This window comes from Protomyctophum parallelum, assembly GCF_964188405.1.
Source record: "Protomyctophum parallelum genome assembly, chromosome: 19".
NCBI lineage: Eukaryota > Metazoa > Chordata > Actinopteri > Myctophiformes > Myctophidae > Protomyctophum > Protomyctophum parallelum.
In genome coordinates this window covers 27,769,641-27,796,677 of record NC_139717.1, presented here as the reverse complement: position 1 = coordinate 27,796,677, position 27,037 = coordinate 27,769,641, and the positions used below count along the sequence as shown (strand labels likewise).

Sequence of the window (27,037 nt, the reverse complement as noted above, 5' to 3'; positions counted from 1 at the left end):
TAAACAATGTAGTCAAAGGCTTTCACTCATCTACATTGTTTAGTTTAGCTAAATAAAGCTAGTGACTCAAAGCTCTCTGAGGTGATATTAATGCTTTAAAGATGGTTTTAAAGAAACTATGACTTTGCGTATAGCAGGATAAATCAGGTTCTCCCCCCACATATTCCCAAGTTATTCAATTACATATTGTTTCTCCTCGGGCCAATAAAGAAAGATCGGCATAAGAGCAGAAGTGTAATAGAAACGGCCTACCGTTCATAAATTTCCACATGTAGGCCCTGCACTTCAGCGGAGGAGCGTAACTCTGCCGCCGGCCCTCGTCGGGTTTTAGCCTTGGCCTCTAGCATTCCTCGGCCCCCTGGGTCCATGTGCGCAGACGTCAGGGGCCTCAGCGCTAATCGGGTGGGAGATGTCTGTCCTCACTGTGGAGGTGTCGGACGGATAAGGTTTCCCCCCGGTTTCCGAAACTAAGACCCACAGAAGCCTCGGAGCAATGCGAACAATGCTGCCCGAGAGAGGGTTGAGAGGATCCATCCGTTTTCTAATGCTACTCTCTCTGCCGATTGCACAATTTTATCCCCTCTGATTTAGACCCTTAGACCCTTGCTCATTTACACGTTCCTCTCTCTGCTTCTTCACCGACTCCTGGTTCATGCTACCCTTTCTTGTACCTTTGGACGTTTCCCCTGCAAACAGCCCCCCAACACCAGTCTGTGTCTCTCTCCCTTCTTGTTAGCTAGACATTATCACATACAGGGGCAGCAGCAGCAATGCACAGAGGGGCTCTAAGGTTACCTGCCTCCTTCCTGCGTGTACGTCTCAGTGCATTACAGTCTGCCATCTGAACACTCTCCCATTAGGTCACTGTTAACGCACCTCCAAATCAGAAAACGAGTCGGATCATGTTTAATTTATGGCAGGAAGCCTTTTGTGGAGTGCGTGGGCACATTAAAATCCTCAGTGTTCATTCATGTCGGAGAGTGTACAGATTGAACCTAATGGACCCAAGTGGGACGGGACCTTTTAGACATTCTCAGGTTGAAATTAACATTGAAGATTTTACTGTGTGTGGGTTTTTTTTCTCAGCCATACATCCTCAGCTGTCATCATCTTCTTCTGAGCCGTTTGAAGTTTTATGTCTCTGGGACGTATATAGGAGTGCTCTAGCTTTGGTTTTTCTTTGCATGTTTGGGGTTTAAATTGGGTGATAGTTCAGCACTTAGTTTATGGTGGTATTGGAAGTGGTAGTGCTTGTATATAGAAGTAGTAGGTTGACTCAGTAGACTAGAGACTCGTACCAACATATTTCTGTGATCCTTAACCTCGGGACAAAAATCACTCTGTGTTCATGGTTATAGTACATCAGCAGAAACCTTCGCTGTCAGTGACATATAGACATCGAGCAGTGCTTCTCAGACATTTTCCATGTCAAGGACCCCTACACTGGCCGCGGACACCCATCTAAAAATACTTTGGCAAGGACCAGGACCCAGATAAAAGAAGATTTGTCAAACTTAAAAAAATAAATAATAATAATACTAATCTTCAATCTCAATCGAGTGAGCTTGTAGATCTGCTGTTTTAGAATAGCCAAAAAAACATTGAGGAATTGAAGTTTAATATGAAATGCATCACAGACAGGTTAAGCAGTGCTCCATAAGACAGTGTTAACACTAGTTAGTATAGTAACATCAAATACAACAAATGGCTATAAGGTGTCATTGTGTGATGCGTTCCAGCAGAAATCCTTACTGTCATGGTAGACCATATTATACATATATTTTATATAGTGAGGTAGAAGGGACAATAATATTTTTTTTGTGGATTTCGCCTTTATTTCAACGTTTATTGGAACGTTCCTTCATAAGGAATCCAACCAGCAACTGCTTCTGGCGTAATGTTCTGTCTGATAAGCCTTATTATTGATATAAAACCGGATCGGCTGATTTATTTATTTTTATTATTATTTTGGCTTGGCCTTTCCTTCTTTAGCGATCCTAGACCGGATTGCTCAACCGCGCTGCCGTCCACCTCCCAGTATACAGGCTGACTAAAAAGCTGAATAACTCGAAATCTACGGAGCTCTCCATGGTTTGGATAAAATGCGCGATGTTCGGAGGTCTTTGATGATTATCCGGTGGTTTAGATGGAAACATTGGCGCTTTCTAGTGCAGGGATGGCTTCATTTTAGCTCGCTAGCTTGACGCTATTTATTTAGCATTAAAGATGGACGCTCCGGCCCAGGCCGTAGCGTAACGGTCTGGGCACCGGACTGGTAATCCAGTCGCAGTGTGCCGCGGGTTCGACTCCCGGACCCGACACGGCCTTTACTGCATGTCATCCCCCCATCTCTCTCCCGTTTCCTGTCAGCCTACTGTCTGTCCCTTCAAAAATCAATAAAAGGCGTAAGCCGCAAAAAAAATATCTTTAAAAAAAAAAAAAGATGGACGCTCCAGACAGGATGTCAGTCCAGCGTGTGCTGCATTGAAATAGGAAGGCCCACAGTCGGGCTGACTTGCCTCAGGGCCCACCAGTGAATGAGTGCCTCACTACTGCAGATGATTACAGCTTGCTATATGAACTGTGTCCTAATCCTGGTGGACAGCTGAAATGAAAGCCAGGTATGACCCTCCGTCTTCCCAGCATTCCCTGTGATCAACTACCTCCCCTGCCGAGCAGAGTCGGCTGTCCTTGCACAACGCTGACTTCCAGAAGAAACTGGAATCACTGGAGACGAGGTCTCCCCTTTAGGAGTTTAAAGAGAGTGAATGTTGATCAGAATGGAAAACAGAAAAGCGATGTTACGTGAATGATGTAATCTTGAATAATGAATAGCATGTCCCATAAGTAAGCAACAGGTTCACTTTAGTAGGCAAAAACGTCTGAAAGCCAAACACTTTTAAGTGCTTTGCTGAAACGTAATATTTCCACCAAAAAGTGTCCGGAACCAAAATACGAACCTTCTACTGAGGTTCGTATTTAGCTGTTAAACTAAACACGTAAATGAAAACAAAAGTCATATTTGATTCCACACACAGCAGTGGGTTTGTGTCCATCAACAGGCCATGTGTCCTGAAACTCCCCCTGTTCACTTGTTGCATGTCACTTTGAATAAGGGTGTCAGCTAAGTGCCTGAAGTATGTAAATGTTGACGGCCATGACGAGCTGTAAGTTAAGAGGGATTGTTATCGTTGTGGACAGCTCCAACCATTTTGAGGTCTGAATAAAACCATGGTTATTCCAAGGGATTCTGTTGCGCGTGGTGGGGACAGAGGGAGTTGAGAGAGAGTTTCAAGGCGTTATTGAAGCAAATGTAGCCAACTCCACAGTCACACACACATCTGAACTGCGCTGTATAATTTAAAGTAGCATGCAGAGCAATATGTTTTGAAAGGGTGGGGCCATATTAAAAGATCACGAGGTAGAATCTGCTAATTAGAGACCGTTTCCTGCTTTCATGAGTAGACTTGTTGAAAGCCTACTTTGGTTATTTCATTTATAATACACAAATTCATTCCATAAACTTTGTAACACATCAATGTGGCATATTACAGCTGGTTAAATGTTTCTCTCTTTTTTTTTTCTTTTTACATTCCTTGACAATTGACCCATAGAATAACTCCTTTCATGTGTACGGTATAGCTTGTGTTATGCAAGTAACATTTTACTTGATCTGGCCTTAGGATATGGGACGAGCTCGTTTTCCCATGTTAGGGCAGGGACCCACCATGGGGTCGGGTAAAAAACAAGTCCAAAGTTATCCAGTTAAAATATACAAACTAAAAGTTGTGTCATGTTGTTACCAAACTGTCTGAAATCCCTGCAATTTGAGGTAGACTGAATAATACCCTAGTGGTTAGTAGGCTCTGTTATTACCATATTTTAGACAAACATAGCCTACATAATAGACAGTGTAGTCGGTTTTAATGTGCAGGGAAATTAGGTTCAGAAATCACATTGGGTGTTTAACAGCACTATATATTTCATAATCAGTAGAGAGAACGCATACACAGTACAGGATAAACAAGTAAAAAGTGATGTAACCAATAAATATGAATGAAATATTGGAATTGGAGCACGAGCTGATAGATGATGTTTGTAGGGTTGTCTCCTGATGCTAAATACTAAAGAGCTGGAGATGGGAGACTAATATAATATAGAGTAATAGAAAGCATACCGTCCGTCTCTGGCGGGTGAAAGCCTCATATGACCGAAACTGTTACTTTTCAGGATTCACATTCAAAGGTATAGTAGATCTATACCTAAACGCTGCGTTTCGAGCTTGCAGATCTTCTACTTCTGATGCGTTTGTGCCTGTAGTGTGATCAAGTAGTCATTTACGAAAAGTTAAAATATAGGAGATTTCTTGCAAATATTGTCTACTTTTTTACTCGGCTACAATTATTTGACAGCTTTAGTTTCTAGTTACTTTGCAGATTTAGATCAATACAAGACATTATCCACGGAAGCCCAATTTTGTACTTCGACTATTAAAACAAGGCATATCTATATACCGGTATAGATCAGCTTGTACATGAGGTATTCTTTTTGAAATAAAATATAATAATGAGTACTTTATTAGTAGCCTGGTTTAACACATTTAAATGAATGAAATGTGAGTACAATTTTGACTACCGGACTTTTAGGCTCTACAGTTCTACACTGTGGTATTGTTACATTTAAACAAATCTGTGTACTTCTTCCACCACTGATCAATGGTCTTATGCAAAGCAGGTGGGTGTGGCTAACGCTATTGTTATCTAATAAGTACACACAACAACAATAAGCATTGGGGGGTGGCCAAAGGCGCAGTATTTAACAGGTATTTAACAGTAGCTGAACCGATGAGCGAGTGAATAGATACAAATTGTGTATTGGGCCGGGCGTCTGGCCGCCCGGCACCGGCCTGTGTAAAGAGTTGGAATGGGGACACGCACACACTCAGGCACACGCGCACGTGTGGTCCCGTTGCCCTCAGTTGCACTCATGCACTACTCAAAGACATGAGGGAACACCCAAGTTAACACCCCTGATTGAAGTAGCCTCGGTCCCAGGCTTACTTATCTGCGAAAAGAAAAGCCTGGTCACAACGTAAGGCAGAGAAGCTATCGGCGGATGTATCCTCCGGAACATCCGTCAGATGTATTTCCCCCGGATACGATATTTTCCTGACCAATCACAACACTTGTTTCATTCGCGGAGAATGTAAACTGATTCGTAAAGCATCAACGTCATTTCCTTGGGCAATACTTCCGCTGATAGTCTTTTCAGCGTAGGTCTTGCCCAGGGTGTGATTGAAGGGGTTCCAATAAGGGGTCCCCACTCCCCAGCTAAATATTTGATAGAGGAACCAATTGGAGCCAGTTTAGGGGTCTGTAACTTCGAGAGAGTGCAAATGGAACCAAATTAACCCATTTAAACGGGGAAAAGCATCAGTGTCATTTTAGATTTGAGCATTGGATATTCAAAAATATAGCAGATATACAAGCTCAAACAGTGAGTGTACATTGAGGTCCAAGAGAGAAACATTGTATTATAGGGACCCCCTAATGCAGTGGTTCTCCAAGGGTAAGGGGCCCCCAGGGGTCCTCGAGGGGGTTCCATGGGTCTCCAGCAAAATAGCATCAAAATATTTTTAACCACTATACTATACTATATTGACTATTTATTTGAACAACATATTTTCAGAGATGAGGGGGTCCACACTCCACAGTCCACATATTTGGGGGTCCTTGACATGAAAAGGTTTGAGAACCACACTGGCCTGCCGCCTAATGCATATCAAACTAAAGGCGGTCCTTGAGATTCCAAAGTTTGGGAATCAGTGTGTAGACTACTATGAGTATGATGAGTGAGTGACTGATGTGCGTGTGCGTGCGTGTGTGTGTGAGAGAGAGAGTGGCAGTGAGTGGGTTAAAGAGAACTTGTGAGCGTCCTATCAGTGCGCTGGTGTTCATGTTCAACCCTCCGCCTTCTCCCTCAGAGAGAGAGAGAGCGCTGAGAAGGCTCAGGCTGTATGTTTGTGAAAGAGAGTGTGTGTGTCATTCTGGTAGGTTCTCCCATGAGAGAAAAAAAGCCAGCTTTCCCCCACGACTTGTTGCTTCCTCTCGGGGCATTATTATTTGTTTAGCGCTTGTGTGGATCACATACTACTACTACAACACCAACCAAGGCACCCGGCGGAGAGTTTACAGTCACGCATGTAGCGCACCGTTCCCGTTCGTTTCCCCCCCGGCGGCAACTGTTACTGAGCTGAACTTAACGGCGACCATCCGATCGGGATCTTCACGCACACTCACCACCAGGCAGGCAGCAGCCGCTCCGGGGTAAGAAGAAGATCGATTCTCATGAGAAAAGTCCCGTCTGTTTTGTCTCTGCGACCTCGTTGGGTTTGGTCTAGAAGTCTACGTTTGTAACGCGGCTCGTCTCTCCTCCGCCACGTTGTTCACCGTGTGAGACAGTGTAGATTAATTCAACGGGGGAAACGGGGATACTTCTTGTGAGATGTTGTTTGAAGTGTTTGTTTTTGGTCCGTCCGTGCATGTTCGCCGTTTTACGTTGCAATGTATAGCGAACGCACTCGTATTTATTTTGTAACGCAAGCAGATGTTTAGCTGAGAGAGAGATGTGTAGAGTGTGGGCTTTTCATTTTCATCTCGGGGAAATTGGAATATTCTGCTATTACAACGGTTGTAGTCTAACTCGTTGTAGTTCTAACTTCTAGATAGTCCTGTAAAGTCCAATGGGAAACATTTCTAAAGGAAAATCGCGCGAGTATGGGTTTTTGCCAAATGCCTAGTATTCTATTCTTGGCAAACTTCCGCCATAGAATGATTAGAAAGGTTATTATTCCGACCGCAGTCTACATACATTCCATTACTACTACTAGGCTACTAGCCATTTTGGGGCTTGTTGTTTCGTGGGAGAAAAGAAAAGAAACCCGTACTGTTTCTCCTCATTTCAACTCCACCAATATTTCGTGGAACACCTGGGCGGGGGTGTTGGAGGGGGGGATGATTAGGTTTGTTCACCTAATTTATCTTGAGTTCCCGCAGAGCACAGCCTTGAGCAACGAGCACCGTCATATTGGTATGTTAAAAAGCCCAGCTGTGGCTCTAAAAAACACCACCCCGGGGCAGTGTGGAATATGTCAAAAGAAACTCCCCTCTGCTCCTCCGACAGACAGTAACATGTCAAAGGAATATATGTCAAAATGGCCTGTCGGGCGTGTAGAGTGAGAGCTGGCAAGGGAAGTCAAGCTGTTGTTGTTATTATGGGGAGCGGTGTGGTTATTAACTGTCTCTTGACTGAGTCCTGGTAATTACTGTCTTATTTAGCTTTAATTAAAGGGATGGGTAGGACGCCTCGCCTTGCCGCGTATATATACCTGTCAGCCGCGCAGTATTCCACTATAGCCTACATGCAGGCTCTCTCCGGTTCTTTCACACCCCGTAATCTAACTCACATGAAAGCATCATCATCATCATCATCACCTGCTTATTCACAATCCAGCCACCAGCCCAGTTATTGTATAAATAATAATTTGTTCTTAACTGGGTTTGCACTTGCGCACAGTAGACCTATAGTTATCGCAAATGTATAGAACATCATGATGATGATAATTATTAGTATTATTATAATGTATTTTTTGGTCTGTATTATAAACAACATCCATATCCCAAAAGGTTGCATTTTTTAGATGTTTTTTTTATTTTATTTTTATTTTCTTTCTGGGAACTCCCTAAAGTATCATGGTGCTGCGCAGAAGGTGAACAAATCAAGTTGCTTGTCAGAATTAATATTTCACATAACCATTAGCTTTCGACTTCGACGATTGTTGGTAGTGCACAGATAAAATATAGGACAAAATGTGAAAATGGCTATTTAGGAGAATAGCTGTACAGTTTGCTGGTAGATTTGACCGTTTTTTATTATTATTATTGTGTCTGCCTTGTTATCTTTGTGCTTTCATGGACTGTATTCTCAGAGTTTTGAGTTTTTAAAACTCCTTTTGTAAACGTCATATTTGGCAACTTGTCTTTCTTAGTTGCTAAATCATAGTACATCATTACATATTGCATTAATAGGTGTTTGTTTAGAGTTTATGCAGTCTTATTATTAATCTAAAATTGATCATAGCTCAGCATTTAGGCCATGAGACAAGTCAGACAACCGATAATCATTTGTCCAGAGCTCTACTTTCACCTCTCTATTCATTGTCAGGTTGTGAATGTCAGTTGCTGCATTTGTCGTTAGTGTCTCCATGGGTTGCACTTGTGGCTCAGATGAATGCCACGTTTTAAGACTCTGTCTCACGTCCACCAGATAAACTCCTATATATTCATTAAAGAAGGCTAATTGCTTTGTGTATAATCTCTGCTTTCCTTGAGGTTTAAGAACTTAAACCACCAAACCAATGTTTATTCGAGGGGTAGGCAATAGGCATACTAGGCCTGCATCTAACATGGGGTGTGACAGCTTTTTTTGGGGGGGTGTTTAATGTTTGGGTGAAAACCAGTGGAATGGAGAAAGGACTTATGCACTTAATTAGCCTTCGGTCTGTTATTTCAATCACAGATCTAAGTAGTAGCCCGTAATATCTTAATAGTAAAAAAAAGAGTTCCTTATAGGTCAATGTCTACACTTCTACAAGTAAATGAACACCAGAGATTTTGCTTTGTAGTAGTTCTTACTAGTGCTGTATTGTTGCCGTTGCCCTCTACTATTATTTGGCTACACTAACCGACTATCATGCCTTGATATACCATCGTTCATTTAGCCTAAACATACTCACATTCAACAGCAGCTACAGTACGTGCCTAAACTGCCAATTGGAGGTTTGAGGTTGAGATTTACCTTCTGGTTGTTCACATAGCGGCTTCGTCTGGCTGTCAACCTTTATTCTGAAGACAGACACAAGACCCTGCTTGTGTCCACACAGACTGGCCTAGATGTCTCACCTGCCTGTCAACACTCTGACTTGGTTGGGGCGCGCACACACACACACACACACACACACACACACACACACACACGCACATGCTCTCGTGCACACACAAAACCCACAGACAAACAGACACATGCACACGACCAAGTCTGTTGTTAGTTAAGTTCCTCTACACTACACCCAAACAGAAATTTTTCAGATTCTTGCAAAAAGAACAGTGCACATTGTCGCATGAGATTAGAACATAAAGCAAAACAGATTCTAAATGATACAGTATGTCACTATGCAGCACCAAATCAAGCTCACACTTCATTTGTAATAATCTACATCCGTGTTATAACATTTCTCTGGGAAATATTGTGTGTTTTCTACACAGGCCCCATGGTCGTGGTCTAGTGTAAAACAGCTGAGAACCGCTGATCTATACCCCATCTCTCCTACAATTTCACTGGATTTCTTTTCCATGCTTTCTCCATCAATCTTCTCCGTTCCACATCAGCCCTTGTTTTAATCATTGTAAGACTTTGACAGCTGTGGGAGCCGTACGAATGTCTTCATTTAGCTCTCCCTCCACGCTGCTATTCTGAGCTCGTCAGGCTCGGGAGTTATTCTTTCTCTCCTTTTCCCCACCCATTCTCCCTCTCCCTCTATCCCTTTTCTCTCCCACCCTTCCCTCCCATCCACCCTTGAACCAACAGCGCTGTCGGTTCTCTCCCTCTCACTACATCTCCTCTATACCCTCTCCTTCTGTTCCTTTTTTGTTTTTTCATCTCGAGGTCCGCTCGGGCGACCCTGACCCACCCGACAGGGTTGTCAGTCTCATGTTTCGGCCCCTTGCTCATGTTGAGGCGTCACAGAGCACATTGGTCACATTCTGTAGCGCTGCGTGTCTTTTCCCAGAGTCTTGAGGAGAGGAGAGGGAGATCCAGGGGCCACAGTGATGTATCGCTAGAGGAGAGAGAGAACCAGGGGCCACAGTGATGTATCGCTAGAGGAGAGCGAGAACCAGGGGCCACAGTGATGTATCGCTAGAGGAGAGAGAGAACCAGGGGCCACAGTGATGTATCGCTAGAGGAGAGCGAGAACCAGGGGCCACAGTGATGTATCGCTAGAGGAGAGAGAGAACCAGCGGCCACAGTGATGTATCGCTAGAGGAGAGGGAGATCCAGGGGCCACAGTGATGTATCGCTAGAGGAGAGCGAGAACCAGGGGCCACAGTGATGTATCGCTAGAGGAGAGCGAGAACCAGGGGCCACAGTGATGTATCGCTAGAGGAGAGAGAGAACCAGGGGCCACAGTGATGTATCGCTCGGCGGTCAAGCCCATCCATTTGGCTGTGCAATATCTTTTAAACCAGTTTAACCCTGGCGTCCCTATTTTGGCCCTCAAAATTAGCAAAAACAAATTTGGAAAAATGACACATGTTTTAGTTTTTTCTTTCTTTCTTTCTAATAGTGATAATTGCAGATCTACAAGCTCACAGTGTCACCAGATCAGCTGTTTTAGCTATTTGTCGTGCAAAGCAGTATAAAGGGCTTAGGTTGTGGGTCACCGTACTTGGAGGAAATGGAAGAACTTAATACCAGTGGTTTCATATGTGCTTGTAAGAGTACATGCTGGCATGCCATGCACACAAATTTGTCAAGGAATGAAAACTAAAGATATTGAGCGACTCAAGTTCTATAAATGCTATATAAAAAAAACGCATTTATTGAGATGTACACGGTAAGGGTTTTTAGGGTCAATATTTACGCCCTCAGTCAGAGCGAAATGAACACTGCTGTGTGAAGGCCTAAGAAGAAGCGCTGTCACGTTTAGATCTCTCTTGCACGTTCCCTCTGTCTTAATCTCTTTTTAAGAGACACACACACACACACACACACACACACACACACACACACACACACTACAGAACATACTAATGTGATTAGTTCATCCTGGTTGATGTCAAATCTCTTTATAGTTGGGTGGGTGTACGTTGGGGTGGGGGGTGGATCTGGGCACTGCTCCAACAACACCACAGCCGTGTATTACCTGTGAAACACAATTCAACTGCTTTTGAAGTGTGTCAGGCAAAAAACTGCACGTTATTTTCTTCTCCCCCCAAACCCTCCTTTTTTTCTACAAACTAAAATAACCTACAGAAACACATTTTCACATTACAGTCTTCCGTGAATGTTTTGTAACTCAATCCGGAGGCATACGGGTTGAGACTGTAGCATAACGCAGACCTTCTGTTAGTTCTCGCGGCTTGGAACCTTTTGTTTTTGTTCAAATGCAAAAGCGTCTCATGCTTTAGGGATGATTTATCCGCTACACACCGAAAATAGCCGATCTACAAGCTCACAATGTGTCGCAGCACCGGTGCACAACCAAGTGTAAATCAGGGGTAATGTACACAAGCCAAAGGCTGTCAGTTGGTGCCCTGTCTTATCCATGCCAGGTAAATCATACTCCTGACGTGGCCCCCGTTTGAACTGCCCGGCAGGACAACGGTGAGGGGACGAGAGGAATTTAAGATCGGTCGGCCGCCTATTTCACTGGCGGGTGAGAGTTTTGGTAAATCAACAAAGACACCAGTGCCGCGCACTACTCTCTCAAAGTTCACAGAGCAGGTGGTGTCGTGGGTTCCCCGTTTCTCAAGACGATTCATTATTATCTTCTTCTCCAAAATATATTTGACAGGATTTCAAATATAGTCCGACCCACAGCCACAGAGGCGGCAAGTGGGGCTGAAATATAAGGAAGGGTCCTGGGCTTACAGGGGCCCACAGAGATGCTACGGCTTATAGATTTGGTTGTGTAATAAATCTTAAGTCTCCAGAGTGGTGTGGATGATATGTTGTCATGGGGCCTAGGATTCCAAGAGGCTCCCCTGCGTGTGCGGCTCCTGTTCATTTTTGATAGACTCATAACCCCTCTCTCTTTCTCCTGTTTTCTCTTGTCTTCCAGAGGAGTGACAGAGCGTTTGCCAGGCCCACCGCTAGAGGACCATGGCCCTGACTGATGCCAGCAGTGACCCCCTGGCCCTTGGCAACGCAAGGCACCGTTGCCCCAGCACCAACGGAAGTCCCACCTCCTCACTGAACAGCAGCGCTACACCAGTAAGTGATGGCCAGGACCCTCTCAGCACTGCCCCCCGTGGCGAGCGCCTCGCCGCAGAGGGAGGAGAAGAGGTCACAGTCCCGGACACACAGCCGAAGCAACCGCAGCGTTCACGCTCGCCACGGCTTGTCCAGCGGACCAACAGGTCCAGCCAGAACGGCGGGGTGGTCAAACAGAACGGCTCCCTCAGGAACCTCCATCCCTCCTCCTCCTCATCCTCCTCCACTCCGTCTTCTCCCGCCGCCTCGGACTCCCAGAGACCGGCTAAACAGCACCCCTCCGCCCCCTCCCAGGCCTCCCCCTCGTCTCCTCCTCCTCCGTGTTGTCAGCCCTGCCACTTCCACCCTCCCGCTGCCCTGTGTTGCCCCGGGGCTCCGGCGGACTGCCAACTGCCCCACCCTCCTGGATCCCCAGCACCCTGCTGCCCCTGCTGCCCCCCTGCCTCTGCACACGCCCACCCCCATTCGCCCTCTTCTCACGCCTCCCCTGGCCCCGGGGTCTGTCTGCACCACCACCACCATCATCATCATCGGTGGCAGGAGCACCTCCAGAACCAACCGCATGGACCAGCAATCAGGTATGGAGCGAGAGTGTGTGTGTGGGCATGTATAAATGAGATGGTGCGAGAGTGTGTGTGTGTCCGCGCTCAATCTAGCTGGGCCTATCCCAGAGCGGGTATGTTTGTTTGCGTGTGTGTATGCGTATGTGTGTGCTGGCCTCAGGCACATCCTCACATCAACAGAGGGTCTCTCATACCTTCCACCATCGGAACCACCTTACCCCCCCCCACTGCAACGTATCCCTGTTTATGGGTCATGTAAGGCCCAGAATGCATTAACACATGGGTACGGAGGAGCTCTGAAACGTAGCCAGGATCTTGAGGCGTTGCAGAACTCAACAACTATTGAGTATGACCACACGTTTCTGGACCCAACACACTGTCAGTCTTTCACTGTCCGCTGAGTTTGTCCTGGGTGGCATAAAGTCCTACGTGTTGAGCCTCAAACTGTCACTGCCAAGATTTAGGGTTTAACGTCCATTACGGAACACCAACTCTGCACGGACCTAAGACTCACTAGAACTTTCAGCCGGCTCAGTGGTCAAGGACCCCCAAATACTTTGCTGCAGGCCTCCATTTGAAAATCGATTTGTGTAAAATGTTTCACATTTTTCAAGATTTCTTTGAAAGTAGCAGATCTAGATCTAGATTACAACGGATGTATGTAGAATTAAAGGATTTTGGGTGACTAATAATAACTGATGACCAGCTGCGCCTAAAAATACCCCAATTGGGACGATTCAACAGTTCATACCACGTTCAAAAGAGGAACTGGATGTACCAAACAATTGAAAAGAGTGAAGGAACTTCTTTGTGTAACAATTTGATAATAAGCTCATGTCATCGGTGCCTTGATAATCTGATGATAAATATTGATAAAGAAACTTCCACAATAGTACAGCCACCTTAGGGGATGCCATACCCAGAGATATTGGCACTGGTGTGCTGACCTGCAGCACTCAGCCATGTGCCCTCCCTCTCATGTACCGATATTATACTGGTCTGGTCCCAGTGGGAAACCAGTTGAGTCTACACCTCCCTCTCATGTACTGTATATACTGTGTGTGTGCGTGCGATCTGACTCGGGGGGTAGTTGGTTGTGTTATTCTACCTTGCGCTACAGAGACAGGCGGCACACATGGTTCCACACAGTGGGTAGATGGTAGACGTCAGATGGTAGACAGTTTGTTTTTAGTAGACTTGTATCAGGTCTCCGATCTTTACTTTTTCGATTATAGCCCACAAAGTTTGCTTTACGGCGGCGGTCTGTAAACTTCCTCGCCAGGGGACCAGCAGGGCATATGAAAATACGCAGAGACTCAGACTGCCGTGTAAATCCACCCAGAGGTAGGACTCATAACACCTCGGAGGGCTTGACCCAGAGTTGTTCTCACATCCCCCCTCAGAGCAGGCTGGTGTCGAGTGGCTGTTCACGTCCCGACTGCAACTCTGGAGCTTCATGCGAGACGTAGTCTGCAATACAAGAGATCTTGCAGTGTTTTCAGTCCCAGGGGGAGTTCGGTAGACACTGTGGGTTGCCGTGTAGTGAATGGTCTCAGGTCTCAGCAAAGTTTATCCCCAAAATGAGTATGGAAAGTTTGAGGCTTTTAATGAAACTAGATGGAGGGTTTGCATGTGTACGCTGCGGCTGTATATACGCGCACACACACTCCCTCTCCCCCACTCTGTGATTGGCCATGCCTCCTGCAGTCAAAGGCAGAATGTTAGCATTGAACTTATTTGTTAGCAAACTCCTCCTTTTCATTTTTTCCCCCTCTTTTCTTTTCAAGCGATCCATATTTAGCAAGCTGGTTCCCTTACCGTGTACGCCGAAAACCGCAGCTCCCCTCTGCCGCATTTGAAACTGGAACCGTTTAATGTCTTGCACAATCATTTGCGTAATCCTATATTTACCATCTCTGAGGGGGGGGGGGGGGGGGGTAAGCGAAAACTTTGCCGATGTAATTATTTACTCATGTCAGCCCCTCTTTATGGTAGCAGTACGGTAGGGTGGCAGGTTTGTGTAAGACCATATTTTCACTTACTTCTTTAGCATGGAAATTTCCTTACCCAAATTGAGTTGGACCCCCCCCCCCCCCCCCCCCTGAGAGGTTCAGTATGGGTGGCATTGAAATGTTAGCGCAGTGTACACGTATCGCTCTCATGCAGCAAGCCGTAGCCTGGGTGGGCAGAATGTGGCGAGATGGGACTGTGACTGTCACACAACGTTTGGATGGATTATCGTGACAGAGAGTTTGGTCTTCCTTTTGCTCTCTGTCTCTCTCCCCCCTCTCTGTCCGTTGTTCTCTTTTCCTTTCTCTTTCTTTCTCATTCTCTGCCATTCCCTCCTCCATCTCTCGTTCCTCTTCAGAATGGAGAGCAGATGTGCTTTCCGTTTCTAATGTTGAAGAAGGCTTTTATTTACTAAACAGGTCCCTCTTGTTCAGCGATGACAGGTTTGAATTACAGGGTCCAAGTCGCTCCAAGACCTCTTCCCAATCAACCACCCTTCCTGTACAGTGTGTGTGTGCGGGTGTGGGTCTATTTCTGTGTGTATTGCGTGTGTGTGCGTGCCTGTGCGCTCCCGCGAGTGTGCGTGTGTGTGTGAGAGAGAGAGAGACTAGGATGAGGAAACCGTATACGTACCTCCCTTGGATTCATATAATGTCGTCCTAAAGCCAGGCATTTAAAAAAAAAAAGAAATTGGAAGACTTCTTGTCTTATCTTTTTACCTCCGTACTGAAAACCATTGCACTGACGTTTGGTAATAGTTGGATATCATTTTACACCCCCACACACAAACTTACACACACGTCCGTACAGACAGAGACGTTGGATTTAATACCCTGGGTAATTTGGGGGTACGTAGTCAGACAAGATGGTGTCGAATATCAGAGTTTGATCTCCCTCAGGGCTGTGATCTGCCAGATTAGGCAAGGGATTACATCCATGATCACAGCACAGGGATCACACACACATGCATGCACACACACACATGAACGCATGAGCGCGCGCACACACACACACACACACACACACACACACACATGAACGCATGAGCGCGCGCACACACACACATGCACACATGCACACCACGCACACACATGTACACACACACACACACACACACACACATTAACGCACACACACACACACACACACACACACATACACACACACACACACACATGAACGCACACACACACATACACGCACACACAGTGTCACACCATTAAGGCAACGTAACAGTAACACTAGACTAGATCTTTGGGAGAGACCTTTTATGTGCATTTCACAACAGGGGGGGTTTTATGCTCCTGTTCTCAGCTTCGCCAAACATTAATCTATTAGCTGAGATTAGCCCATGCTAAATTCCTCAATGTTTCTATTCATTGGTGGTGATCAAACATAGCCTGGTTAATAAACCAGACTAATATCGCACGGACCGCGGGATATTAGTCTGGGGAGGCTCAGCTTGGATTTCATTTCCAGGGGAGCGGGTTGAAACATTTTCTCTTTGACGCAATTGGTCAGAGCTACTGTCAGTCAAAGGTCTCAAGCATTGAAAGTCACTGTACCAAAGCCCGCCCATATTGCATACCGTGTCCCGATTGGCCGCCCCATTTCTCTGGTGTAGGAAATGGGCGTACAATTGAGCCTCTCCAGACCGTAATCCGCCGGCAGGCAATTTATTTCTGCCAACGGCTGATTCGGACTGGTTTATTAACCAGGCTAGATCAAACAAACTTTGTCTTATCCGCTTTTATTTGAAATATAGGCCTGCACTGTTTAGGGGAAACGTCAGAGGGACAACTCAGCAGTTCTGTCTGCTGAGACACTGTTTGGGGGAAACGTCAGAGGGACAACTCAGCAGTTCTGTCTGCTGAGACATGAAACCGGATTCAGACGTCCTTCCGTCGTTTATTTGTCTCCGTCTTTACAGGAGTCGGGGTCTGGTAAAAACATCAGGACTCGGGTCTGCATCTCTGAACTGTAAGATTGTCTTTCACAGCGATCTTTCTTTTTTTACGTCTGTATTATTTAAGATCGGAGGGGAAGCTGCGTGTCCTTGGGAAGTCAGCTGCTTGGCCGGGGCCTGAGAAGCAGTCTGGTTTACGGGCTCCAGGTGAACAAAGCCTGAAATTGCTTCTCTGGCCCCCTTTTACTGCGAAGAAGTTACATGAGAATACACCGATAGAAGTGCATTTATCGAGTTACGTGGATTACAGACAGACACGTGGTGCTTTTATAGACAGATGAGGCTTACTGTATCTCAAACCATTGAAAAATCATTGAATTCTGTCTGGATTTTTTATCAGAAAAGATAATTCGAAAATGGCAGATCTACAAGCTCACAGTGCTTTAATTGTGAGTTTGTTGATTGGCTAAAGTCTAAAATGGGTCCCTGTAGCCAGTGTAGGGGGTTGCACCACCAGAACGTAATGCAACCCCCTACAGGAGAGTCCAGAGGTGTAAAAATGGTTTTGAGAGAGGGAGACTTCAGTAAACACACAGAGAGAGAGAGAGAGAGAGAGACTTCAGTAAACACAGGGAGAGAGAGAGAGACTTCAGTAAACACAGGGAGAGAGAGAGAGAGAGAGAGAGAGACTTCAGTAAACACAGGGAGAGAGAGAGAGAGAGAGAGAGACTTCAGTAAACACAGGGAGAGAGAGAGAGACTTCAGTAAACACAGGCGCTCTGTCTTCACCTGAGGGCACCTGAGCAGCTACAGCTGCTCCCCAGCCCGACCTGCTCTTACCTGCTCCGCTGCATCCAGCCGCCCTGTGCCCTCGCCTCGTATAAGGGCTTGACAGCCGCCCCGAAGAGCCCCGCTGACACACAACTATCCCAGGTCACGTCAAGCGGTTAACCTCCCCCCGTTCGCGCGCCGCTCACCCGGAGCGAAGCGGTTCTGCTCCTCCTCCTTCGCCGAACGCTTCCGGCGAGCGCTTCGTGTTGTTTTTAGCCGCCACAAGTTTGGATTGGTTTTCAAGCCTTCTCGGGTAGCAGGAATTCCTTGTATCCCTCTCGGTCTCGCTATATGTCTCTTTGTCTCGTGAATATACAAAGAAATGTCCGCTTTTATTGTTAACATGTGCGTGTTTCATTTTTTTGGGGGGTGCGGGTAGGATGTGTGTGTGTGTGTCTGTGTGTGTGTCTGTGTCTTGTTGAAGTACAGATGGTTAGGTTGCCATGGTGCATGGGAGAAAACGTACAAAAACACAAAGTGACTGTACAGAGCAATTCTTCACGTTGTGAAATTTCTTAACAAGTTTTTATCAGTTGGAGGGGGATTGTGAGACTTTAGTGGTGCCAAGTGTGGCTGCATAATGTTAATAAAATACTTTCTCATGCCTCCATGGACGGCGCACAAATTTCCTCCCTTGCCGTTTCGTGCCAACGACCATGCCTTAGATATCTTTTCACCCCATGTGAGCATTTTGAAATATTTCAACTTCTATCTCGCTTGCTTATATTTTATGTTCTCTCTTTCTGTCTGAATCTCTTTCAGCAGCTCTCTATACTGTCTCTTATGAGTTACTTTAGTTCTTGAAATTCTCTGTCCACCTCCCTTTCTCTCTCTCCATCTTAACCTGCCCGTCTGTCTGTCTCTCACAGGGTTTGATTTGCTGGGAGGATGAGGGAAATCCATTGGTCTGCTTTTGATATCCCACGTCTGGTTATGCATCTGTTAGAGCCGATAGGGATATGTTTTATCCCTGCTTCTGGTCACATTGAGTTAAATTCATGCCTGCTTCTGGTCACATTGAGTTAAATTCATGCATTTCTTTTGGGAAATGTAGATAGATAGACAGACAAGTAGATAGGGCTTAAGAAGTGGTTGAGAAAATGTCCCACTGCACTCTTTTTTTTTAAACAAATCGTGGTCGCCTGAAAACGATATCTTTGCTCTGGATTTCAGAGTGTCAACCTGACAAGGCTTTGCGCGTTTTCCAAAATAACTGTTTGCAGGGGGCGAGAGGCAGAAATTAACCAGCCAATCAATGTTACCAAATTACCCGTTTAGTGTCTTTTTAACATCTTGCCTGCAGAGTTGATTCTCTGTTTGCTGGTCTACATTTTTATGTAGATCAAAAGCATGTTTAGGGCCCGGCTCTAAATTCTTTCCCCCATTTGGCCTCCATTAAGCTGCCTGGAGGTTTGTGGTTGTCAGTCCTGACTCCCGGGCACCCAGACAGAGTGCTGCTGGTTTTCATTCTAGCTGTCCTATCGCTCACCAATTTAGGAGCAGGTCAACAGGTGAATGCAATTAACTCCCTGGCAGTAGAAGGAACCAGGTACTTGGAACCAGAGTTCACTGAGATAAATACATCGGGTCAGACATGATGCTGCCCCCTGGAAGGAGACAGTATGCCACCCCGGAGCGGTCATTATTGACAAATAAACATTGATGGAGTGATGCAGAACTTGAAAGGGTTCATTATACCAAAATATAACCACAAAAATGGTTTAAAAAGGAATACATGGCTACTGCTAAAGAAAACTGTCCATGCGGGTCTACAGTTGTGAGGTGTTGCGAATGAGCAGATTTTTTTTTAAAGCAACAAAATGTACTGGGCTTCTTTCTTTCTGTGGATTGATATGTTCCAGGTGCTTGGTCGGTCTATTGATCAGAACTACGGCCATAGCAACAGTTTGCTTCTGCTGTTGAGAAATAACAGATCCGCAGAGAGAGAGACTTTGGTGATTGACCAATCAGAATCGAGCTTTCGTGTGCGTGCGTGCGTGCGTGCGTGCGTGCGTGCACGCATGTGAATAATGCTCAACTGTGTGAGATATAATGACTTCACTCACTGCACCAGTACAGTGAGGAATTTATCATGATAGGTCAACACACACACACACACACGAACACACACGCATGCACACATGCACGTATACACCAAGGTTATAATAGTTTTGGTTTTTTCATTATAGTTTAGTTTTAGTTAGTTTTGACATATTTTTTTCTAATTCAGTTAGTTTTAGTTAGTTTTTAGAGCGGGTTTGCTAGTTTTAGTTTAGTTTTTATTTCGTGAAAATGCTTAGTTTTAGTTTAGTTTTAGTTTAGTTTTAGTTTAGTTTTAGTTTTTTCGTACTTTGGTTTATTTGTAACGAAGTATAGGATTAAAAAAGATCAGAGCAAGTATTGTGTAATAAAAACTCAACAAAATATACCATTTAAAAGTATATATATTCAGTCTCTGTTGGACAATCAACCATGACATACTTCGCATATTTTCCCATCCTCATCCACAAGGCACTTGCTTGCATCTCCCACACAGTCATATTCGAAGAAATCCCATATTGGGCTGTGGTGGCCACCTGCAAGACCTCAGAAAGGAGGACACTTTTGCGGGGCTCTCTCCCCAGCCCCCCCCCCCCCCCCCCAAACAGACACACACAGTGTTTAGAAAAGCGCTATAAAATTCCAGATATTATTATTATTACTATACTATTGCATGCACCTGATTTTCACCACCATCATCTCCAGCAGTATGTCCACAGAGAACATATATTTGCTAATTCAATTAACCTTTTTAAATGATGGGGTACCACAAAGGTCATTCCTTTTATAATCAATTTATTTTATTTCATGTTTAGATATGTTTTATGTTGAATCTCTTTCTTGTGGGGTTTTTTATACAGTCTTATGGTCATCGGTGTGGGACATAGAATGAAGCCAGTAGCCTATGTTCACAGTGCTTTAGCCTCCCTTTCTTTATGATGTCGAGCCATATTGCTCATTAAATGTAGTTTTTCATTTAGCATTTTTGGTTTATTTATCCCTGCATTAACTATACTAAAGTGATTGTGAGAACACACATTCCACAAAAAACAAACAGACCATCCCACTGGCAGTGTTGACAGGTTTTGGAAGAGAAACAAGCAACCATGTCTATGAAAACAAGCCCAAAAGAAGCCTGACTAGGCTTAGTAGGCTATTTTATAAAACAAGGCCAAAGTCGCTTATAATTAAGCGGACATGGCAACGTCTCCTCTCTCTTCTTTGACAGAGGGAGTGTGGCTGGCTCGCTGCGGAGCTGAGCAGCTCTGCGGAGATTTTAATACAGAGACAACGTACATAAATGACAGTTATGACACAAGCACTGTATATCACACAAAACCGGACAATTATGTGTCCGGCCAGAGGTTGAGTTGGGAGGAGGACAGGTGGTTCTAAAACCGGACTGTCCGGCGTGAAACCGGACGTCTGGCCACTCTTTCTGCCAACTTTTGCCATTTTTGCGAGATGCAAGCAGCAGCATTAAAACTTGAAGCGACCACGGGGCTGCACTGCAGAATGTAAACACGGGTCGTAAAGCGTTGTGACATGCTGCCTTACGGTGCTGAAAAGTGCCGTAAAAACGGCTCGGGAAATAAGGAAAAGAACCGAATTCATTTAAAAGGTTTATATTCTAAATGTCCGTAAGGCATATACATATTGATAAAAAAACGATAACGAATGCCATTTTGTCTATCATTTCAGTTCGTTTTAGTTAGTTTTGTGAACACACAATACAGTTTTAGTTTAGTTATCGTTTTTTAATTTATTTTAGTTTCAGTTTAGTTTCAGTTAACTAAAATGTTTTTTTAATTCTAGTTTTCGTTTTTTCGTTAGTTATAGTTAACTATAATAACCTTGGTATACACACAGACATTCTCACGCACATGCACGCACGCACGCACAAACACACAGAGCCTCCTTTTTTCAGAGCCCTCAGGGCACAGGAGAGTTGCTATGTAGAACAGTGTTTGCACCTTGTGCATACCTCCACACAGGACCAACAGAAGCAGGCTAAAAGGAGTTCCTCTGCCCTCGGGGGAACATTCATCACCTGCCTCCAAACCGTGAGACACCTCTGCCTGTAAAGCCCAAGTTACTGGACCCCGGCACTTGATTTGCAGCCAGAAAAGGTGACCATCTGGGTCTTTTAAAAGCCTGTAACCTTCCTCAGTCCCTGTTGTGTGTAGACGTTTTTTTACACTAAGACAATCTCGAGTTAATGATCCAAGTTAAATGTTGTTGTTAAAAGAATGTTTGGTGAGAAAGTGTATGCGAGTAGATGGTCCTAATACTAGACCAGGGGGAAGGTTGCCCCAGTCCCTCAGCGGTTGCCATTCACCAAGGTGAGCTTGGAGGCAGGGAGTCGGTACAGTGGTATGATGGACCAGCATTCCTATGAATGTATTTAGTCATCGTCATTCATAATGGTGTGGGTGGGTGTGGCTAAAGGCATATTCATACTCGTACCACGGAAAAACAGAGAGATGTGTTCGGGTGGGAGGTGAGTCGCTTATCACCGCGGCGTGACGTCATGTTGTAGTTTTCAGTGGTCACCTAAAACTGGAGTATGAATAGGCCAGATCCATAAGCACTTACTATACTTCGTTGACCCGGGTCTTCCTGGTGGTCTGTACTTGGCCCCCTCTTTTTTTCCTCTACAGTACACCAAACCACTTTGCCAAAAGTAGCAGATCTACAAGCTCATGCACTTCTCATTGCAATGCTTTGTGAGCTTGTAGATCTGCTACTTTTGCAGAATGCTTGCCTAATTTCCACCGAATGTTCCCCAGTTATGACATGCCCAGAATGGGGATGCCAGGTTAAACCCTGGGGCCTGGCATGCCGGGTTAAACCCTGGCATGCCGGGTTAAACCCTGGCATGCCGGGTTAGACCCTGGCATGCCAGGTTAGACCCTATTCTAAACTCTTTGCCTATTATAACCTGCCCGAAAAAGTTGAAAGTGGTTAACAGGTACGTGTGGTATTTTGGAGGCACTCGAGTAGAGACGGATCCGATGCAGTGAGAGGGAAGGAGGCAGGGAGAGGGACCAGGGTGAGGGGGAAGGAGGCAGGGAGAGGGACCAGGGTGAGAGGGAACGAGGCAGGGAGAGGGACCAGGGTGAGGGGGAAGGAGGCAGGGAGAGGCACCAGGGTGAGAGGGAAGGAGGCAGGGAGAGGGAAGGAGGCAGGGAGAGGGACCAGGGTGAGAGGGAAGGAGGCGGTGAGAGGGAAGGAGGCAGGGAGAGGGACCAGGGTGAGAGGGAAGGAGGCAGGGAGAGGGACCAGGGTGAGAGGGAAGGAGGCAGGGAGAGGGACCAGGGTGAGGGGGAAGGAGGCGGTGAGAGGGAAGGAGGCAGGGAGAGGGACCAGGGTGAGAGGGAAGGAGGCGGTGAGAGGGAAGGAGGCAGGGAGAGGGAAGGAGGCGGTGAGAGGGAAGGAGGCGGTGAGAGGGAAGGAGGCAGGGAGAGGGAAGGAGGCAGGGAGAGGGAAGGAGGCAGGGAGAGGGAAGGAGGCAGGGAGAGGGAAGGAGGCAGGGAGAGGGACCAGGGTGAGAGGGAAGGAGGCATACCATACACTACTGTGTAGTTCAGTGGTTCTCAAACATTTGCATGTCAAGGACCGCCAAATTGATATGTAATAAGCCGCGGACAACATCACATGTAGCCACGGGAAGACGTTTAGTTTTCAAAGGAAAACAAAAAGCCTGGGCAAGCTGAGCAGGAAATGTGTTATAGGAGTGGGAGTGAACCTTATATCGCTCCAAAATTGGTGATGTCAGTGTTCTCCGCTACGTTCAACTGGGGAGGGGAGGGAAGGAGGGGAGGCTGGCTCATAGGTTGGTGAACCAATAGGAAGTCTGCGTCGCTAGTTTGTTTCCGCCCCTCTATGCCCAGAAAAGCATAGGGCTCTTTCAGGCTAAACTGATTGCTAGTAACTCATTGAGCTGGATTCTCTTTGGAACCCCTGGGGGTCCCCAGACCCTGCTTTGATAGTGAGATGGGATGGTATTCTCTCACTCTTCCTCCTTATATCCCCTCCTCCTCCTCTCTCGCTGTTGTTAAAGACAGTATGGCTCCCGAGCATGTAGCAAAGCCCATAAAGGTAGTCATGCCAGATCAAAGGCCCATGCTATCCTATAAAGCAGGATCAAAGTCTAGTGGAAGCACTGTGCTGTCATAACTTCGCATAAGCCTGGCTGGCGCTGCAGCGAGCGCAGCCTCAGCTGGATAAAGATGGCTTGTTGCTGCTAGCGGCCTGGCTGATTGGCTGGGCGGTGAGGATTATCTTCACACTCTGTAGGAGGGATAAACGATTACATGTGTCCAAACGGTCGGAAAACATGGAAAAACCGCATTTGTGTTTGTATGGATTTAGCGGGGCGGGCTGACACTTAGATGGTTGACAGTTGACACATCGCCATAAAGATAATATCTCTGCCTATTATTGTTTCCCTTTTTAAATGATTATTATTCAGATTAAATCCTGTTACTGCTTGCCCGGGCCTGGATAGGTATTGGTTCTCTAGTCGGCTGTCTAGGCTGCAGACTTAACTGGCTTGTGTTCAGGGCAGGCTTGGGAAGATTACGTTAGAAATGTAGTCGGTTACAAATACTAATTACCTGCATGTGTAACTGTAATCACTGTGGTGTAATGTGATTACTGTTGCTTAATCCAGCAGTGTGTTCTGTTTAAACGATCCATTTTGGACGTAACCTTCCCAACCCTGCTTGTGTTATTGTCTTTACAATGTAATGCAATCTGCGGTGGGCGTCCTCCCGGGACTGGTTGACGGGCTGGCTGGCTTACAGGTTGGTTGCAGCAATTATCCCAGTGTGGCGGTGAGACCACACACTGCCACGACCACCAAACTCTACTGGAGGCTCTTATCCTGCATGCTAGGATCTCCTTTTTCTCTCATTTCTGCTGCAAATGGACACCATAGTAGCTGCCATACATTTTATGTTCACATGTTGCCTTTTTGCCAATCATTTGTAGTAATTCATTTTTAATAATTAACATTAGAAAGACTAAAGTAAGGGTCCACCTACACTGTAAAATCGTCAGTCTGACAGGGTCTATTTGGTTCTATTTGTATACTGTCGGAGTTCAAAATGGATAAGTGAACACTGAGTGAGATAAATTGCAGCGAGTTACCTCCATGGCGGTGCTCACCGGAAATTTGGCGCAGATGTACCCAGCGGTTTGTGACATTGGCTCCGGACAGAACACTCTTCTAGACAGCGCGCCTCCTCCGAGGAGCCATGCCGTAAAAAAATTAATGCGGATGTACCGCTAAAGTGAAATTCCGCTTCAACGGAAAAATAGGTTCAGCCAGAGTGGAATCTGAATCATCAGTTTACTGTATTTTATCACTTGATATTTAGTTTGTGGTCGCATTAAGTCAGCTGTGGTCTATTACGCAGTCTTGCAGTGGCACGCTCGTGGCACATATCGCGGCATATCCATATTTGTTACAGCACTTTGATATGCATGTTTGATATGCAAAGTGAACATTGTGTTTGTAATTATTTTAAATTATTGCTACTGCGTGTTAACAACTTAAGCCCTGTTTAAAAAAAAAAGATGCTTCAAAGCAACATAGTCACTTGTTTAAATATCATTGGCCTCTAATGACCCAAATAGGGATGCCAGGTTGGTAGATAGAACGTTGTACATGTAGATTTATCTCCAGACCAGTCAGGTTTTAATTTATGTTTGTATTTAACTGACCAGCTCAGCTCAATCACTTTCTCAGTGGATTTCTTTCTTTCCCACTCTTGCACTTGGTGACCTGGCTGTTGGAATTTTCCACGTACACACACACACGCACGCACGCACGCACATCAATCTTGACACCCCACACACACTTACGTGCACAAGCCTCACACACCATCCGTCTTTCGCTCTGTGGGAGGACAGGTTTTTGACGTGGCCATCATCATAAAAAGCTATAGAAGAGGAGCACATGCCTTGGGGCTCAAACAGGAGCCATCCCAATACACACGCACACACATGTGCGTGTGCACGGTATCATAGTTCCATAACCATCTCAGTTCTATTGCATGTCACTGCCACATAGTTGACCTCAGCATGAGGTGGCTGGCTGTGTCACAAAATGCCTCCCCGCCCCACACACACACACACACACACACACACACACACACACACACACCAAGATGTCCTTATAGACTGAAGGGCATTAGGGGGAGGAACAAAAGCATACACACTCTGAGGCTTTGAGGTCAAATGCAGTGAAGCAGTTGATGGAGAAAGTGAGTGAGAGAGGGAGAGAATGGAAGGGAAGGTAAGGGAAAGGAAAGTGGGAGAAGAGAAGAGCTGAGAGCAAGAGGGTTGTTAGAAGTAACGGGATAGAGGGGTTGTGAAAGAATGAGATACAGTAAGTTAATGATTTTGAGGGAGAGAAAGAAAGGAGAGAGTGAGTGATGCTAAGTAGGGAGAGAAAGTGAGAGAGTGATGGCGTGGGCGATGGATGGTACAGACAGCAGCATTGTCATGTCGGAGAGCAAGAGCAACAAAAAAACGTGAAATCTGGAGAGAGAAGAGAGGAAAAAGAACAAACGAGACAGTAACTGAAGAGCCTGGAGCGATCATGTCCTCAGATGGCCCTGAGTCAGACATGAAGGCACGATAGCAGAGTTGAGATAAAGAAGGATTGAAAGGCATTGTGTTTAGAAGGTGGCATCAGAAAAAAGACACCTGCATAATCATTACATACCTCTCTGCCCGTCAGGATCAAAGAAATGGATTACACGCAAGATACACAAGATCTCTAGCTGGCATAAACTCAACCAGAATGATTGCCAAGTTGGACATAATCACAACCATACAAACATAAACTACCTCTTAAATCATTGGTTAAATGATTTATTGTATTTATTGTATTAAAAGTTAGTGATTTGTTACATGGACACTACTTTCCAGTGAAGAGTGTTAACCACTTAAACTCCATTTATACTTTTATGCAATGTCTCATGACGAGAATAGCAGATCTGCAAGTGAGCTTAATGTAGACCTACAGTAGTATCTTTTGCCATTTCTCAAAATGTTGCCCAAAGAGGGATGCCAGGTTGGCCTATAGTGACATGCCCAACGAGGGATGCCAGGTTGAACGCGGTTAATAATTAGGGTGTTTGGTAAGATTCACAGACAACGTTGCACGCATGAGCATGCAGACACACGGAAACATTTAAATTGTTTGTATCTACAATGCAGGCTAGATGCCAATGTACTATTAAGTACTCTTAAGTTACCCATTACCTTCACATATCGCTTGCTTGTAAGAGATTTGAAAATAAGTAACACACATCTCCCAGTAGTCACCCATGCATGCACAAGTCTTAAGCCTGTGTATTTGTGCTAATTCCGAGTTCACCTTTGTCCAGACGTTATTTTCTAATGCTTATTTGGGCGGAAGTGCCTCAATTACAATACACACTGCTTGTCATGTTCAGATGAAGTGGTTGTTTAAGTCCTCTTGTCAAAATAGACAGACTGAGGGCCCAGTGCACTGATCCTGACTCATAATAAATGCTTTTGTATTTATTTGTTTTTAATCCAAAACATTCTCAGGAATGATGGGAACGATGCAAGTTGGAAATGCATGCCCCCACATACA

The 27,037-nt window shown here is 45.5% G+C and overlaps 1 protein-coding gene across 2 annotated transcripts in view; it reads left to right on the top strand.

Annotated features, from left to right (window-relative positions):
- Window positions 1–27,037, top strand: part of disp1 (dispatched homolog 1) — a 117,766-nt gene that overhangs the window by 68,264 nt on the left and 22,465 nt on the right. Inside the window, exons 1-2 of one of the 2 annotated variants that reach the window (XM_083790856.1) lie at window positions 6,026–6,326; window positions 11,900–12,629. In XM_083790856.1, coding sequence (XP_083646982.1) covers window positions 11,941–12,629 — 689 coding nt within the window. In that variant the 5' untranslated portion in view covers window positions 6,026–6,326; window positions 11,900–11,940. Of the gene's footprint in view, window positions 1–6,025; window positions 6,327–11,899; window positions 12,630–27,037 lie in introns of those variants that run through there. The other variant, XM_083790855.1, reaches the window with a different exon arrangement.